Here is a 15,965-nt window from a genome sequence, read left to right as displayed (position 1 = left end):
GCATGCTCATGTTGAAACAGGACAACAGCATCACTGCAGCATTAAGATTCATTTAAATTAGAACAAAAATAAATCATGAAATCAGTTGATGATCAGAAAGGGTGTCCACAAACTTCATACCTTGCAGTGCACCATAGCATAGAAGATTGGGTTGAGTATTCTGCCCCCCGTGTCCAGGCAGGGTTAATGGGGTCAACGACCTCTGAGCTGCCCACTTGTCTCAGACAGAAACACATGTCAATCACAGGCCGGTCAGGATCTCTACCTGCCGCCACCTGCTGCAGAAGGATTAGCCTCCAGCTCCTCCTTCTCCCTCTCCCCTTCCTGCTCCTCCATTGTTAATGATTTCTCATCAATAAGACGACCAGCGGGGCCACAGCCGCCTAAAACGTCCAGGGTCAAAGGGGAAATGTGGAAATAGACTGCTAATCAACTAAAGCTGCCCTGTCTATTCATGAAAAACAGGATCAAGACTTGTAGACTCGCCGGTTTACAGGCCGTCAGAAACACAAAGCTGGGATCAAGAGACTCTACAGGCAGTGATTTCCAATGTGTGTGTGCAACTGCAAACTTTCCCTCATGATAAATTCAAACACCACATGCAGGAGGATTTATTTTCCCTGTGCATTTATCAATACAAGCCAGCTTATTGTTATAATCACATCTAATATTTGTTTAACATTCTTAATTCTTAACATAATTTAAATCGTGAGGAAACAGAATATCTGTGACTTTGACGTCCAGAATTTGACAAATGTCTGTGAGAACGACGACTTTCTGGTATAAAACCACAATGTTTTAGAAAGAGGAAACAGTGTGAAGGAATTACTGTCTGTAAATCTCCCGGTAGAACAATGATGATTCACAGAACATTCATCAACAACAATTTAAACAATCAATCAATTGTTTGAGTCATTTAACAAATAAATAAAGACATTGTCTGGTACCAATTCCCAAATGTGAGGATCTGCAGCTTTTCTTTGCTGTGTTTGATTTGTTTCAGCCTTTGTCACCATTTTTGACACGAATTGATCAGAAAATAATTTCCCCTTGTTCAATAGTCAACGGCAAATATCATAATGCAGACGGTCGGTTGCAGACAATCAGTTGCAAAATTAGAAAGTTTCATTGTGGCTTAAATCCATCACTGCACTGACAAAGACTATTTCTAGACAAAACACAGCTTCAGCTGTTTGTGGACATCTGTGCTTCACCGCCTCCTCGTCGAACTTCACAACAAAGACTGTCGGAGAAAATGTACTGTTTGTGTCCACTATACTAAAAGACTGGTACATTTAAAAGATAATCGCAGCTGAACTGGAGACAAAATAGCTGCTGTTGTTCCACCAAGCTCACACTGTCTTTATTGCTCTTTCAGGAGAAACATCAAAACACAATGCTCCCCATTTCCTCTGTCTATAACCTCTGCATCAGTTCCCCTCCCCCTCCAATAGACTAACTCACACACACACACACACAAACCCACCGCTCACTCATCCACGGTGCAATACCATTTCTCTGAGAGGAGCAGAGAGAGCACCTCTCTTATCTTCTGCATTTCAGCCGTCTGCGCTAATTCAATAAACTTCAGAGGAACAAAATGAACACAGGAATAACGGAGAGGAGGGTGAGGGTGGTGGTGGTGATGGGGGCGGGGGTGCACCAGGGACCAGAGAGAGAGGCAAAGGTGGGAGATGAGAACAAGCAAACAAGAAAACCCAACAGGAAAAAAGGGCAAAAGCACAAACAGGGTACAGATGCAGGATGATAGAAATTCACGAGAGGAAAAAAACATGAGTACACTGTAAGAAAAACATGCAAAAGAGAACTGATTTTAAAGAATGGTGAATGATGCTCCCCCCTCCTCACTTCATTTGCTCAGGCAGGGTGCGTCCGCCTCACCCCTCCCACAATGGCAGAGCTAGGCACACAAAGCCTGCATTGGAATATCAGCACCAGAGGAACCTTCCGGCGCTGCGCTGGGAAATAAATTGCTTCTGCTAATGCCCCTTTCATTATGGCACAGCCTTTAATTGTGCTGCTGACAGTCCACCTGGCTGCAGGGCTGATGGGAGAGAGGCTGAGGAGACGGGTACAGCGTGGCCCCTGGGGCCAAACACAGACCGGTCGACTGGTGGAGGAGTGTTCACCTGGACAGACACTGCTCAAACAGAGAGGACGCACCTTTGAAAAAAAACATGGCAGCTTGACTTTATGGCAACAAGCCATAAAGCAGCTTTTCCCTGTATATTTATATAACGACTATATATAAAGATCTATTTAAGGGCTCCAAAACCAAAAAAACAATCATGCTTTTAGACAATATTCTCGCACAACTAGGACTGAGTACTGAACCCCAACACTGTTTTGGTACCGATCACAAACTTTTAAGAACCCTGTCTAAGCATGTAAAGCTAGCATCTGATCAGATTCATGATCTCGTTTACACATTCTTTAAATCAATAATTTAACCAATTTCTAAACAAAAAAAACCCCGAATGATTCGATGTGAGAAAAGCAGCTACCGTATAAAACATTTCAGCTTCGGTTAAAACACGAAACATTGATGGAAGTCGAATTATAAAAGCTTAATGAAAATCACCCCTCATCTCTTTTTCATCAACATGAATCTAAAATCCTCACAGATGCTTCAGATGGGAAATGTTCCAGAAAATGTTCACGTTTAGCTTTTAAAGATGGGAAGGAAGGGTCATCCCGCTGACACTGAGAGTGACAACAACTGTTTCGTCTCCCTGACCTCCCACAGGAGATCTCGATGACGTATCGCCATTCCTGAAGGCGGGATTCATTCACCAGTTTCTACAAAGAGTCTCCATGAAGCCAATAAAAAGACTGTTTAAATGAGTCACGTGTATTATAAACAAAACACTGATTGCTGGTAAAGGCAAACACACTTTAAACCGCATAAATAGAGGACTTGTCACGTTGAGAAGTTCCAGGCTCGGGCAGCGTTACCTCCGCTTCGTGTCAACGGGGAGGTGACATCATCAGATTGTGCCCCGCGATGCCAGGCTCCGGGGCTCCGAGGCCAAAATCTCAAAGACATCAAAAGGGCTTCAATCTCAAAAACAGCAGACCTGCCCAATGTCAACTGTCACTTAACCCCCCACCCCCCCCTCCAACACCAACAACTCCACCACCGCTTCCACCAACCCGCCGGGCTCCAGCAGCAGGTCAGGGGTGGAGAGGGAACTTAATCAAGGGTTCTCCTGTTACAAAAGCCCCTCCACTCCTGCCGGCGAGCGGCGGCAGGCGGACAGAAACAAAAGGCCACGAAATGGGACTGGCTCTTTGTTCTCACGAGAGACGAAGCCCGACTGCTGCTCCTCCACAAACTGTTTGGGAGGAAAACGTGAGGCCACGTTATTAACTAGAAGTGCTTTTTTTTTTTTTTAACCTATGCACAACTGATTAACAGTCATAGATTTCCAGGCTATTGAGGTGTTTTCAGTTCCAAAAAAGTCGGATTGTGGTGCATCAACAGGCTGATAATCAAACTGAATTGCTACTTCGTTTTAAGTTGACATTGTGTTCAACGTTTTTTGTTTCAGGAACGAGGTTATTTTGCTCTTATTACAGTCTGACGTATCCGTCCCAACGTCACTTTCAGCTCACATGATAACAGTCGCTAAGTTGACTTAACGTTTCTTATGATGATGAAGGAAACGTGATTTAAAACAGTCTAAAAAGCTGACTGACTTTTCCAACCTAACTGATCAATGAAAAAATGGAAGATGGGATTTAAAGTGCTCCGTTGCAAATGACTAATCACCCAAACAATCATAAAGTATTATAATAGCATCATAAATATCTGCGGGAAAAACACAGATCAGACGAAGATTAGAGAATAAAAGCCTGAACATGTTCTATTTCCTACAAGTGGATCATATGTCATCTGGAGACACTTCGGTTTAAAACCAGACGACCGCAAACAAGAACAGACCCCGAGTTTAACTGAAGGTTGTAGCTGCACCACAAACTAATAAAATATTGTCACAATTAGAGTAAAACAGTAACAGCCAAAACCTTTAGCTGCTGCTACTCTGGGAAACACTGCAATAAAAAAAGCAAAAACAAATGTTTGAGCTCAAACATTAAATTCAATATTGTCTTCTCGGGTCCTCCAAACCGAGACAAATAAGTGCCACTTGTGGTTGTGAGGAAAACATTTAGCAAAATGAGAAAATAAGTGGAAGGAGTGGAAACACAGCAGAGCTCCGTCATCCCAAACGACTCAAGAGCAAAACACGCAGCAAACGCTGATCGGCTTGAAAAGGAGGAACATTTGGTATTCTTTGCTTTTCTATCTGAGATCTATTAGCTGCGACCAACGCCGGAGGAGAGGGTGAAAAAACTGACACTTGTGCTGCGCAGCGATTTCTGAAATGTCCACAATTCGGTTTTGAAAGTCACACGTTTTTCCGCAATTAAACCATTAATTATTTGAGGATTTTCATCGTCAAAGCAACCCCCGCTGCTGCTGGGTTAGTGTAAACAAGGTTTTGCCTTTTTATCCACAAAATGATACTAGAAAGACACAGAGGATCCCTTCTTGGATAGTCTACTTGGTGTTGAAAATGAGCGGCAAAGCTACTATTACGAACACAGTGGCGGAAATGTCTAATTATCGCCTGAGCACCTCGACTGGTCTAAACTGTCACGTGACGAGTCGATTTTCACCGTGCACATCTAGAACAACAACAGCCGTGAAAACTACATCCTATAAAATCACAAATCCAAACTGCTTCCACATTTATAGCACAGTCCCACCACACGAAAAGAAAACATGAAATATTCTCAAGGAGTTCATTAATAAAAACCAGGACGGCGTTAAACGTGCGAAGGCCGCGTTCTGTGCCGCTTCCTCACAGCTCGTGTCAGAACAGCCACGTGTGTGGATGCAGGCGGCGGCGTCATTAAATGATTCATACTTACGAGCTCCTCAATTATTCAGAGGGCGGGAATAATTAACAAGGCATCTGGAGGAGAAGGAGTTGGTTAAATGTGGATTTTTTTCGGGCATGTGGGGGTTCAAAGAATTTCCATTTCCCTGTTCTAGAATAAATGTATTGAGCTCAGGTGTCTTGAGGGAATGATGTTTTAGAGAGAATGAACAACAGCCTGAAAAGGAAAAAAGGAGAACATTTTAACACTGTATCTTCTCCGAAAGCTCACCATGCAGCTTCTCCTCTTTGTTTACAAGTGATGCTTCTGCACCATGAAAAATACTTATTTCTGATTGGTTGCTACTTGTCCACTTAGTCCAGTTAACAGTTTTTACACCGTTCTAAATCAGATAACGACGCCGACATTCTGCTGCTTCGTGCAACATTACTCTGAGGTGTGCTGATATAGAAAATGGCTCTTTGCTTTGCAACATTTGTGTGTTTTGAAATCCAAGTGTCACAACAGAGTTCTGCAGGATTGAGTCCTAAAACATGCTAAATGAGTTAGCATTGCTGCACTTCCGGTTCTCTCGCCTCCAGGTCGGCGCGTTTTTTGGTTAGATGCCCGAAATAATAACAACAGCACGAGCTTAAGAGACAAGAAGATAAAATATGTTAGTAAATAGAGCACTGGTAGCTTTTACGTTTCTTCAAAAAGTCTGTTGCTAACAAGTAGCTAAATGAGATGACGCAAGTTCTCGGGAACATTAACCGTAATCACACACACATCAACATGGAAGCTCATCTAGTCGCTAGTCCTGCTTTACAGCCTCGATGTGTTTATTATCTTGCAAACTACTTTAACTCAAACTTCCCAAATTGTAGATCAGTTTATAGTAAACTGTGTAGCAGGAAGCTTTGCGGTGGTGATGCTGAAGTCATGTGACCATGGTGTAGGTGCAGTTCATTTATAGCCTCACGTTTTTTACTTCCAGCAGTTGCAAATCATAAAAGTGGTGTTAATTTATGAAGATTATCTTGATGAACAAAAAGATTATATGCGGCAATAATCTCAAAGCCAATGGAAAAATCCCATTGGCTTGTTGTCAAGGGAACCAGGGTGATGCTCACTTCCGGGTTGGCTTACAAAAAGACGTCATCCCTGCAGCACTCGAGTCTTCTATGTTGCAAGACAGATTTTGGGTCAATACTTTCTCAATATATACTGTAATTCCCTTGAATCAGGATAAACCTGAGTGTCCAAATGTCTTCTTTGCTACAGAAACTATGGCTGGTTAGCCCCCCTCAAACAAAAACCACCAAGTACAGAAAACCTCTTAGTGTTATTTATTATTTCATCGGATTCAATCATAGGTTTGCTGTATTCTATTGTATTCAGGCAAAGCTGTAGCTGTTTTGTGTTAGGACAAAATGAAACAAAATTTGGTGTATTCTGGAGGTTTTATTATATTATATATTTGCAGAAAAATATTTCTATATTCCTCCTGTAATAAGCTCTGTTTTGGCACCAGAATCTAAATGAAGGTAACTTCTGAAAAATGTCCCAGCTCTGATGGAAACATCAAATTTAGATCCCAGTCACTTCACAGGATATCTGCAGTCTGGTGGCAAAAGCAGGCAGACTGAGAAACTAAAAAGAACAGAGTCCTCCAACAGCTCTTAACTCAGCAGAGTCTCACTTTATGTCCCATTTAGAAAAACAACAACTTGGTGGGCCGGGTTGCTCCCTCCAGTTTGTCCCCCCATCGCTGACCCTGGCAGCCCCGGCAAAGTCGGCTTTCTCCGCTGACTCCGTCCTGTTGGCTTGCACAATGTGCACATCCAGTGGAAATTAAATAAATTAACACTCTACAGGCGTTAAAGGCGTAACGCAGTTAAGTCATCGAGTGAGAAATGCCAACACATCTGCGATCAAGCACACAGACATCATCCCCTCGCAATCTGATGTGGTGCTCTTATTAACTCCACAGTATTCAGGGTTTGGATCACTTTGGTCCCTCAGCTGCTTCATGAACACATTTTCTCCACTTTCAACAATATTTCATTTCAGCAGGTGTCTGAACTGCTAAAAAAGTTTAAATAATAATTTTCATCATTATTAAGATCCTCCATACCTGCAGTCAAGGTAATGTCAATGTCACCTGACATAATTTAAAGTTCAGCTTTATTTGTAAATTATGACCATGATAAGGTTGTTGGTTGTATGTAACGAGATGCTTCTGGAGAGAATAAAGACAAGCTCTGTTTCTTCAGCTCAAACAGCAAAAATGTCTCCCACCTTGATGTTCTACAGGTAGTTGGTTGTTCAGCTTCAGATTAAGGTTTTAACTTTTTTACTGAGATGTTCAGTTTAACAGTTACCCAGTGTGACAGGTCTATTGGCTGATTAATCAGCTATCAGCTTTTTCCAGCTCCAAATCGGCCTTTAAAAATCCACTTTTGGTCGACCTCGATATTGATAATGAAAATAATCATTATTTGCAGCCCGATTAGGATTTAATTATAAGAGAAAACATCATAATTGATGTTCTGAAGGTTTGAGAATACGGTCCCAGGAAATTTAACGTTCAGAGAGACTGTGCACATGAAGTTATTGTTAATATGATTTACTGCTAAGCTTTTTCTGGAGTCAAATAACATTTTATTTCTTGAATTCAAGACATTTTCAGACGGTTTAAAGGAAAATGTTAACACAGCTCTGCAGCCTAGAGTCCCTATAGTTTCAACCCTCTGTCAGTTTGTCTGTCTTGAGTGTCGGACCTTCCCGCAGTCTGGCCCAGATCCTGCTCAAATTGGATTTGAAGCCATTAGTGTCCCAACTCGAAGCATATGTTCCAAGTTGCTGAGCATTTCATTTCACGAGACGACGACGAGGGGGCTGAGGAAAGAAGGAAAGAAAGAAAAAACAAAGCACAGACGGCGCAGAAAAATAAACCAGGCGCAAACAGCGCCGGACTGAGGCTGTCGCTCACTCACAGACAGAGACGGAGACGTCCACACTCTGAAGAAAGCCCACTTTGACTCCAGGGTCACGTTCCTGAGCATTAGCCTGTAACTGCCACGGCGTGTGGGTCTGAGTGTGTGTACATGCTCTACATGCATGTTTTCATATGTGGTTCAGAGAGTGATACCTAACACACCACACAAAAGGCTCTGCTGTGCTCCATCACAGAAATCTAAATATTCTGTCGTTCAGAGAGGGGGGGGCACATTAGAGCAGGGATTGTATTTCAAAAGGTAGGCAACCCCCCTGACTTGAGCTTTTTTTTTTTTTTCCTCGTTTGCTTTCAGAGAAGCAACAACTTTATTTATGCCTAGATTCTGTGGATGCAGTGAGTGAAAACCCCCAAGCAAGTCGGATCATTATCTCTCAAATCTAAACAAGCCTTTACTTTCCCAGAACAGAGCGTGTATTCTATAAGCACTTAAACATAGCGGGGGGATGGGCTTATAGGAGTGTGAGTGTGAGTGTGAGTGTGTGAGTGTGTGTGTGTGTGTGTGTGTGTGTGTGTGTGTGTGTGTGTGAGATCCCGGGGTTCCCAGTCTGAGTTTAAGAATGGCAGGGTAAAACACTGCAGGCTCTGTGGAGGCCAGGAAACAGCCTAATGTATTTATCCAAACACATATCTGCTGAGAGGCCCCACGGCTTCGACACATCCCCTTCTTACAGGGGCTTCACCTCCAAAAGCTACCACGGCGAAAGTGGAAAAAGCAGCAGGACTGTCGAGCACGGGCAGCAAATGATTGTACTGATTATTAAGATAAACAGTTTTATTATTTGTTGCAAGTTTACAACATTTCTGCACCTGAAACCCACATCGCTGTTGACTTTTCCATTGCTGCAGGACCTATATCGTTTTCACTCCTGCTGCCCGACTCTTAATACATCATTTTTTGCTACAATACACCTAATAAACAGCTACTTTTTTTACAAGGCAAACATCATCAACAATCTGTTCTTGTTTTTCATTGTCTGGAATAAAACTAAACTGTCTCCAGATGACAAACGACGATCCGCTTTTAGAGGCGTTTTCAGGATTTTCCTCTTAAACATACGCAGACCAGATATTTTCCCACTTTGTTTCTTTCTCCATTTTCCTACAAAGAGATTTCATGTCAGGTTTCTCTGCTGCTTCTCCAGCTGAATTTTGCTTATGGCCAACTGGTGCAACGCTGCGGAATAAAAGGCCGAGATGAACCACACCAAGACCTTACAGGGAACGGAAAACAAAACCTGTCAACGTGAATCACAGAAGCATAAAATAATAACAAACAAAAAAATCGTGAAATAAGCAGATAAATTTCAGCAAAACTGGAACCTTGGCTTGCGGAGGTCATGTTTTAAAGCCTGAAAATGTCGTTTGTAGTATCTCCTTTTTGCCTTGTCAAACAGGAAAATTGAGGCAGCCTCTTCTAACAACAAACCAGAAGCTGTTCTGGTGAATCCTGTGCTGTCTGGCATGTGTTAACCTTGATTCATATTGAAGCATTTGGCCTGATTTATTGCCGTCTTTGTCAACCATTAAAATGGACTGACGTAACACAAACTGCTAGGTGACCTCGTCTCCTTTTCCACATTCATCGACACTCGTCCTGCTGGCAGCCTCAACACAGTGGCACAATAATGCGAACGCTGCAGACACCGGGAGGAAGGTAAGAGTCACATTTAGCTGTTTACACGAGCCCATAATTTGATCATCTCCACAAAATAATCCTGTTTACATGAACATGATTATCCAGACAGAACTGCGGGAATCTGAGTGTTTGACGTAAACAAAATAAAAACAACTTGTTTGCCAGATGTTGTTGCTCTCAGCCTGCACACATTTTACGCAGCTTCCCAAATCTTCCTCTAGCTGTAGTTTATCTGAAGTTTGTCTAAAAGCGTCTCCTTTATTATGTTTGTGCGTATGCATGATCTCACGTCGACCCCGGCGGCTGCCATTGCTTCAGCTCGCTGCAGACGCCACTTCACCTCCACCTCAAAGTAACACACAAGCAGTGTGAGCACCGTTCAGGACGAAGGACTAAATGAAAAGACTTGAAGCGTCTCCTACCTGATGTCCATTAATGCCAGTTAAACTACAGAACTCCACTTACGACTCCTGTGCTGCTTAATTTAACTTTAACCTTACGTTCATTTTCAGAAAGATCAGAGACAGAAGTAATTATGCAACAAGAGATGCAGTAGCTCAACTTGCGTTCCTCCATTCAGGTTTAGGGATTCATTGGAAAAAATCTGTAAACTGCTGCTGTTTTCTGGAACAATGTTTCAGGATCTCCAAAGAAACGAAAGAGTTTTAAACTCATACTTAGGACAGTCTTTATTTTGGCCTCATTAGCTTCCACAAAGTGTTCGGTAGTCTTCCTGCAGTCTTCATTGACACAACAACCAAAAACACAAATTAATAAGACCAAAAAAAATGCAGCATAAGCCATGCATAAAGATCAGGAAACTAATTATATATGCTTCACATAAAGCAACAAACAGCGCCCAATAATAGAAAAAATGTCAAAAACACACAGTGCCACAACATACATAAATAACAAACAAATAGGCACTTATGTTTTAATGCCTTTTAGAAGGAAACTATTTTTGACCTGTTTAATGCTGTTAGGGAGCACGTTCCAGAAGAGCCTCTACACAGAACAGTTCTACTCATTTAATTAGTACAAGGACTAGATACGATCAGCTGAGCAGAACTCACCTGTCGTGTGTTATACCCATGAGAAATACATGCATGTACTGGTTTTTCACAGAAAAAATGCGACGTATCACTCCATATCACAGCTTGCATGAAAAACAGAGTATGTTTTAATTTAGCCTCCACAGTTGGCCAGGACAGTTGTTTATGCAGCTCACACACATCAGTAAAGAGCTAATCTGGGAACTGTTCTGTACAATCTGAAGTCAATCACGAGTTTGTTTTGCATCTTTTCTTAAGGTAACCTGACAATCTGTAGAACGACTATTTCCCCTTCCTAACAATGGAAATAAGCTTTGAATTTCACTGTGTTTTTAACTGCAACTAATTCTGTCAGATTTTGAGGGTTGCAGTCTTGTATTTACATAGCTTTCAAATTTGTCTATGACAGACTGTAATGGTACTCATGCAGTTACTGCATGGTGTTAGTAGGGGCTCTATTTTCCCACATGAATGCCTGTTTGGTGTGTGCGTGACTGTGTAAAACTTAAATAACGCTGTTTGTTTTGAAGCGTAAAATCACCGCCGACATGCTTCAGATTTAATTATTTTGGTAAGATATTTAATCTATTTGTTGCACTTGAAATATAGAAAATGTCAAAGAGAAATTGACAAGGCATCAGGAATGTGTGTAGACTCATCTCCAATACATACAAATAAAACTGTAATTACCCAGCAAAGCATAAAGCTCAATCACAGAGTAAAATAAAGCTTGAATCACTCCCGCGCCTGCTGCAGGTTAACTTTTTACATTCTCAGCGAGCAGGAAAAGTCTCAGGCACGCAGTGCATGTAACCGCAACCAGCAATCAGTCACAAATCTTTTACAAAAGCTCAAAATAACGTAATTCGGAGAAGACACAAAGCATGCAAACATGCAGCTCTGTGTTAATATCCGTCCACAGATGAAACACACAGCACTGTGACGAGTGTGTGTGTGGCGAGGGCTGACAGGTCACTGCGCTCTGACCCACTAATGAGAGGCAGAGAGTAACCACACCAGACAAGAGCAACGCTAAGTAACTGGTCTGATAAATAAATAAGGAGAGCGCCCTAATGCGGACAAAGTGTTCATGCACCGCAATGACAACATGGCACAGATGATAACGGTCTCGGAACGACCACGAGGAACAGCGGCGAGCCGTCCGCAACACGCGGCAGGCTGGGAAAAACCTCCTAAGTCAGAAAAGCTTTGAGTCAGATCTGTGAAATGCGGCGAGCACTCAGTGTTCAGGGTGTGATTCGCCGTTCAGCGTATGATACGGCTCACCTGCCACTCACTGCAAACTTTAACAGTCATCTTTAGCACAGAACATTCGGAAGTTTGTCCTCACTGGCCACCGTACACTCTCAGAGCTTGAGCCAATTAAATCAGAGTATAAACAAAGACTCTGGATCAAACCGGAATCTGATTGGCTTCCTGTTAGACCTATAAATGTCTTAATTTCTGCTTTTTTCCCCTCACTGAAATTTGTTTGAAACCAGCCTGAAACCATCAAAACATAAAATAATCCTAAAATAAATAAATCAAGATAAAAAGATTTGAATGAGTGCATGTTTAAAAGTTGCAAATTTAATGAAAACTATAAATGAATTAATTTTGGCAGGAAAAAATATTCTGTTTTAGCTCATGGCAGATGATCCACATCCACTGTGTGTGTGTGTGTGTGTGTGTGTGTGTGTGTGTGTGTGTGTGTGTGTGTGACTGCAGCGCACTCACATGTGGACATGTGGAGGTTGGAAACGGCTCTGGTTGATGTTGTAGTGTGTGAAGGCCTGTGTGGGGTTGGAGCTGTACTCGTCCACCGTGATGGTCACTTTGCCATGAGCCATCCTTCCGCCGTTTGGACATGAGACGCCGTTCGTTCACCGGGATTCAGCAGCGAGCCGTGCAGCGGTCATCCTTCAGAGCCGCTCAAGAAGCCCAGGAAGTCCCCCAGCAGCAGCAGCGGCGGCAGTGGCGGCAGCAGCAGGAGCAGCAGGGACCCAGCCGACCAACTCGACCACGACACACTGCAGTCTGCACCGACAGGAGCAAAGACATACACACACACACTGCTTAAACAGGAGCACAAGGCACACGCCAGCCTCTGAATACACTGGTAGGAAGGTCTTTGACATAAAGACAGTAAAAACCTCTGTGAATAAATTTATAGACATTTTTACTGTTCAAAAAATAAAATGCACAAGCAAAAACAGGTGGCTTGAAGAGCTAAAATGACTCAGTGGAAAGACACAAATTCTGTTCTCTTCATTTACAATCACAGTGTTCATTTATATACTTGTATGTTACAATTAGTTTCCTCATTTGACATCCTTTTAGCTGTGTCACAATTTGAATTTGGGAGAAATAAATTCCTGCAACAGCTCAAACCATTCTTCATAAAAAAAAAAAATCCTAATTACAGAAAAATGCAGTGAGGCAACTTAAACATAATTAGTGGATTTATTCTACCTTTCCACACAACATGGCATTTCGTTAAGACAATAAAAATTATTTGAGAAGCTAAAACGCTGGACTGTTAAGGCGACAATTTACAATCTGGAAGGCACGTTTTTAATTGCTGCTCTGCTGCTCATAACCCAGTTGGTTTTAATGCAAACTAATATATTCAAATATAAAAATTACTGCAGGCATGGCCTCTAAGGCATTAGCCTGTTGAAATTAAACCAAGCAAGAAAAAAAAAGCTGCATGTGGTGATCAAATTGTTGCAGAGCCTTCAATAAATTGAGAATTCTTCACAATGCACGAAACCGGTCTGAAAATGACCACAAAAATGATGCAAAGTTCTGTTTTCATCATTCCAGGCCTGATGCTCGAATGCTGTAATTAACTGAACCGCTCCGCTACCTTTAACATGTGAGCATAAACGTACAATAAAGACTGAATCAGGTTAAAAAACATACGTTCACTCCTTAAATCCTGTCAGGAAAAGCAGCCAAAATGCTGCACAACAAGTGAGGGTTTGCATTTGCATCCTCAGAGCTCACTCACCGGGCTTCGCTGTGCGTCTCCTCGCACCCTGAGCTTCCCTCCTGTCTGACCTCCCTGACTGATAGTGAAGTGGCCACTGTGGGCTTGACAGGCTTTTTATACCAGACCTTCTGATGCAGCCAGGAGCACAAGAGGGAGAAGGGGGGAGAAAAAAAAGGGAAAAAATGCCCTCAATTTAACAGGTCTGTCATCTTTTTTTTTTGGAGGGTAATGAGCAGCTCCAGACTTCAGTGGATGGTTAAATCCTGTGATGCAGTAAGAAAAAAAAAACGTGACCTCCAGTTGTTGAATATCTTAAAGCAAACAACCTTCCAACTGAAAGTAAAAACTGTCCTATTTTCACAAAAGCATCGATCTATGTTTTCTGGGTCAGCTAGATGCTGATCTGTGATATGTGCAATGCATTTAAGTCACAAAGATTTATGCCAGCCTAGAAAAAAAGGGTGGGTAAACTCAAATCCTGCAAAATGAAAAGAAAGAAAAAAGAAAAAAAGCTCCTCCACACAGGAGTCTTTACACTGCGAAGTCTAAATTAAATTACTCCAATGAATCCTTGCTGCAGGCTGCACAAGAAACAAGTTTGCAGGGCCTTCAGAAAATAATTTCACTTCAATTAAAAGCTGCCCAGTCAGATGCCTTGCGCACACTTCACCTCAGCAGTCATGTCTCCCAAAGACAAATGTAAAACCTGAACTACTGCTGCTGCTTCTCGGAAAATGCGCTCTTTTCTGCAAGTGTAGGCCGAAAAACTAAGCACGGATCTATGTGCAGCATGCTTCACGGTCCCCTCGCTGTGTGTGTGTGTGTGTGTGTGTGTGTGTGTGTGTCTGCTGAAACTCGCCTTGCTCGCCTGTCTGTCTCTACCTTGTGGCTACAGTAGCAGCAACTAGCTCTCTAGCTTAGCCTGCTAAAACCTGCCCTGGCAGAGGATTTTTATTATGCAGGCTGTAGCTTCGCACTGAGCTGCTTTCCTATAACGGCGCTGCACACACACACTGGCAGTCCTGTCGGTGAATATATACGGAGCCCTGATTCACACCGTATAGCTAACTTCGCCAGTGGAAATCACTCCGGTAAGCGGAGGGGGTAAAGGCGAATAAATTGACCCTTTCTGATACCATGCATATACGCGTTGTGTGCTATCCGCCGCTTGCTGTTAACACTGCCGCTTGCAGAAATGTACACAAAAAGAAAAGCTCCGTGCGATCCTGAACTCTGCTCCTGGAATAATAAAAAACAGCCAAAGGTGGTCAGTGTCACAGCACCGCCGCGCTAACCTCTTGCTCGTCCTCGTAAATGACAAGCCACCTTTTAACCGACGGCTTTGTGTCAAGAATTTCTTTTTTCCTCCCCGTCTCCCCTCTATCCCCTCCCTCCCGCTTCGGTTCTCAAAGCAAAGCGGAAATGTTGCTCTACCTTCGTCGTGTGGGGTTTTTTTTGTGCGTTTTTTATCTGGCCGGAGAAAGAGTCTCGGGTCGGGGTCGCCCTCTACGCGGCGGTGGCGGCGGCAGCGGCGGCGGAGGGACGCGGGTCCATGCGGCAGCAACAGGGGAGCGGGCAGGTTCGTACGCGGCCGTCCGGGGGTTGCGGCAGTCTGGGCGTGTAGGGCAGAACCTTCGACCCGGCGGGACCTCGGCTGGCTCCTGTGGAAAGAAACCAGACGAGAGAGCGAGGGGGAGAGCGCCGGAGAGGAGGAAGAGAGACACTGACAGACAACAGGGAGAGAGAGAGCAGACTCAGTGTGACGGAGGGGGAGCCGGAGTGCAGTGAGTCGGAGCTGCCACTGGGGTCAGAGAGCAGAGAGAGCAGGAGCGAGCACAACCCCCCGCCACCTCCCGAGCGCGCGCCCTTACCGGCGGGCACACGCGCGGAGAGGCGCGAGCGGGAGGGAGCGGAGGGGGGGAGGTGGAGGTGGAGGAGGAGGGCGCTCACGCAATCCCGCGCTACCTTCGTGCTGCATTCACTTGCTATCGGAAATGACACCGTCCGGTTGGGATACACAGTAGCGACTTGGGGCAAAAATGATGACACTGACCCCGAATCCCTTGAAATACATATTAAAGCCAAAATACTTATATACAAATAGTTTCATTTCTGATAAAATAATAACACCACTGTCTAATAATGCACTGAAATAAAGGGTTTACAATTTGCAACTAACAACTAATAAGTTGTAATAGCTTTATTAATGGTTAATCGATTTTCAGAAGTGACAACAAACCCAGCGTACATGTTGTTTAATAAAATCAAAATGATTAGAGTTGCAACGATTAATCAATTTGTTTAGTTATTTAGTCTGACTAATTTTTTAAGAAAAAAAGTCAAAATTGTCTGATC

At 43.2% G+C, this 15,965-nt stretch overlaps 1 protein-coding gene across 2 annotated transcripts in view; it reads right to left on the bottom strand.

Moving 5' to 3' along the window:
- The window catches only part of mpped2a (metallophosphoesterase domain containing 2a), a 65,163-nt gene extending 49,714 nt beyond the window's left edge, over positions 1–15,449 (bottom strand). The window contains exons 1-3 of one of the 2 annotated variants that reach the window (XM_041934693.1): positions 15,045–15,449; positions 13,629–13,738; positions 12,353–12,652 (exon numbers count right to left, since the gene is read on the bottom strand). In XM_041934693.1, the coding sequence (XP_041790627.1) occupies positions 12,353–12,465 (113 nt within the window). In that variant the 5' untranslated portion in view covers positions 12,466–12,652; positions 13,629–13,738; positions 15,045–15,449. The remainder of the gene's footprint in view (positions 1–12,352; positions 12,653–13,628; positions 13,739–15,044) is intronic. The other variant, XM_041934684.1, reaches the window with a different exon arrangement.
- Positions 15,450–15,965: the final 516 nt, after the last annotated feature.

Source organism: Chelmon rostratus, chromosome 1 (assembly GCF_017976325.1).
Source record: "Chelmon rostratus isolate fCheRos1 chromosome 1, fCheRos1.pri, whole genome shotgun sequence".
NCBI classification, from domain to species: Eukaryota; Metazoa; Chordata; class Actinopteri; order Chaetodontiformes; family Chaetodontidae; genus Chelmon; species Chelmon rostratus.
Note: the sequence above shows the minus strand (reverse complement) of the source record. Positions and strands in the feature narration are given on the sequence as shown.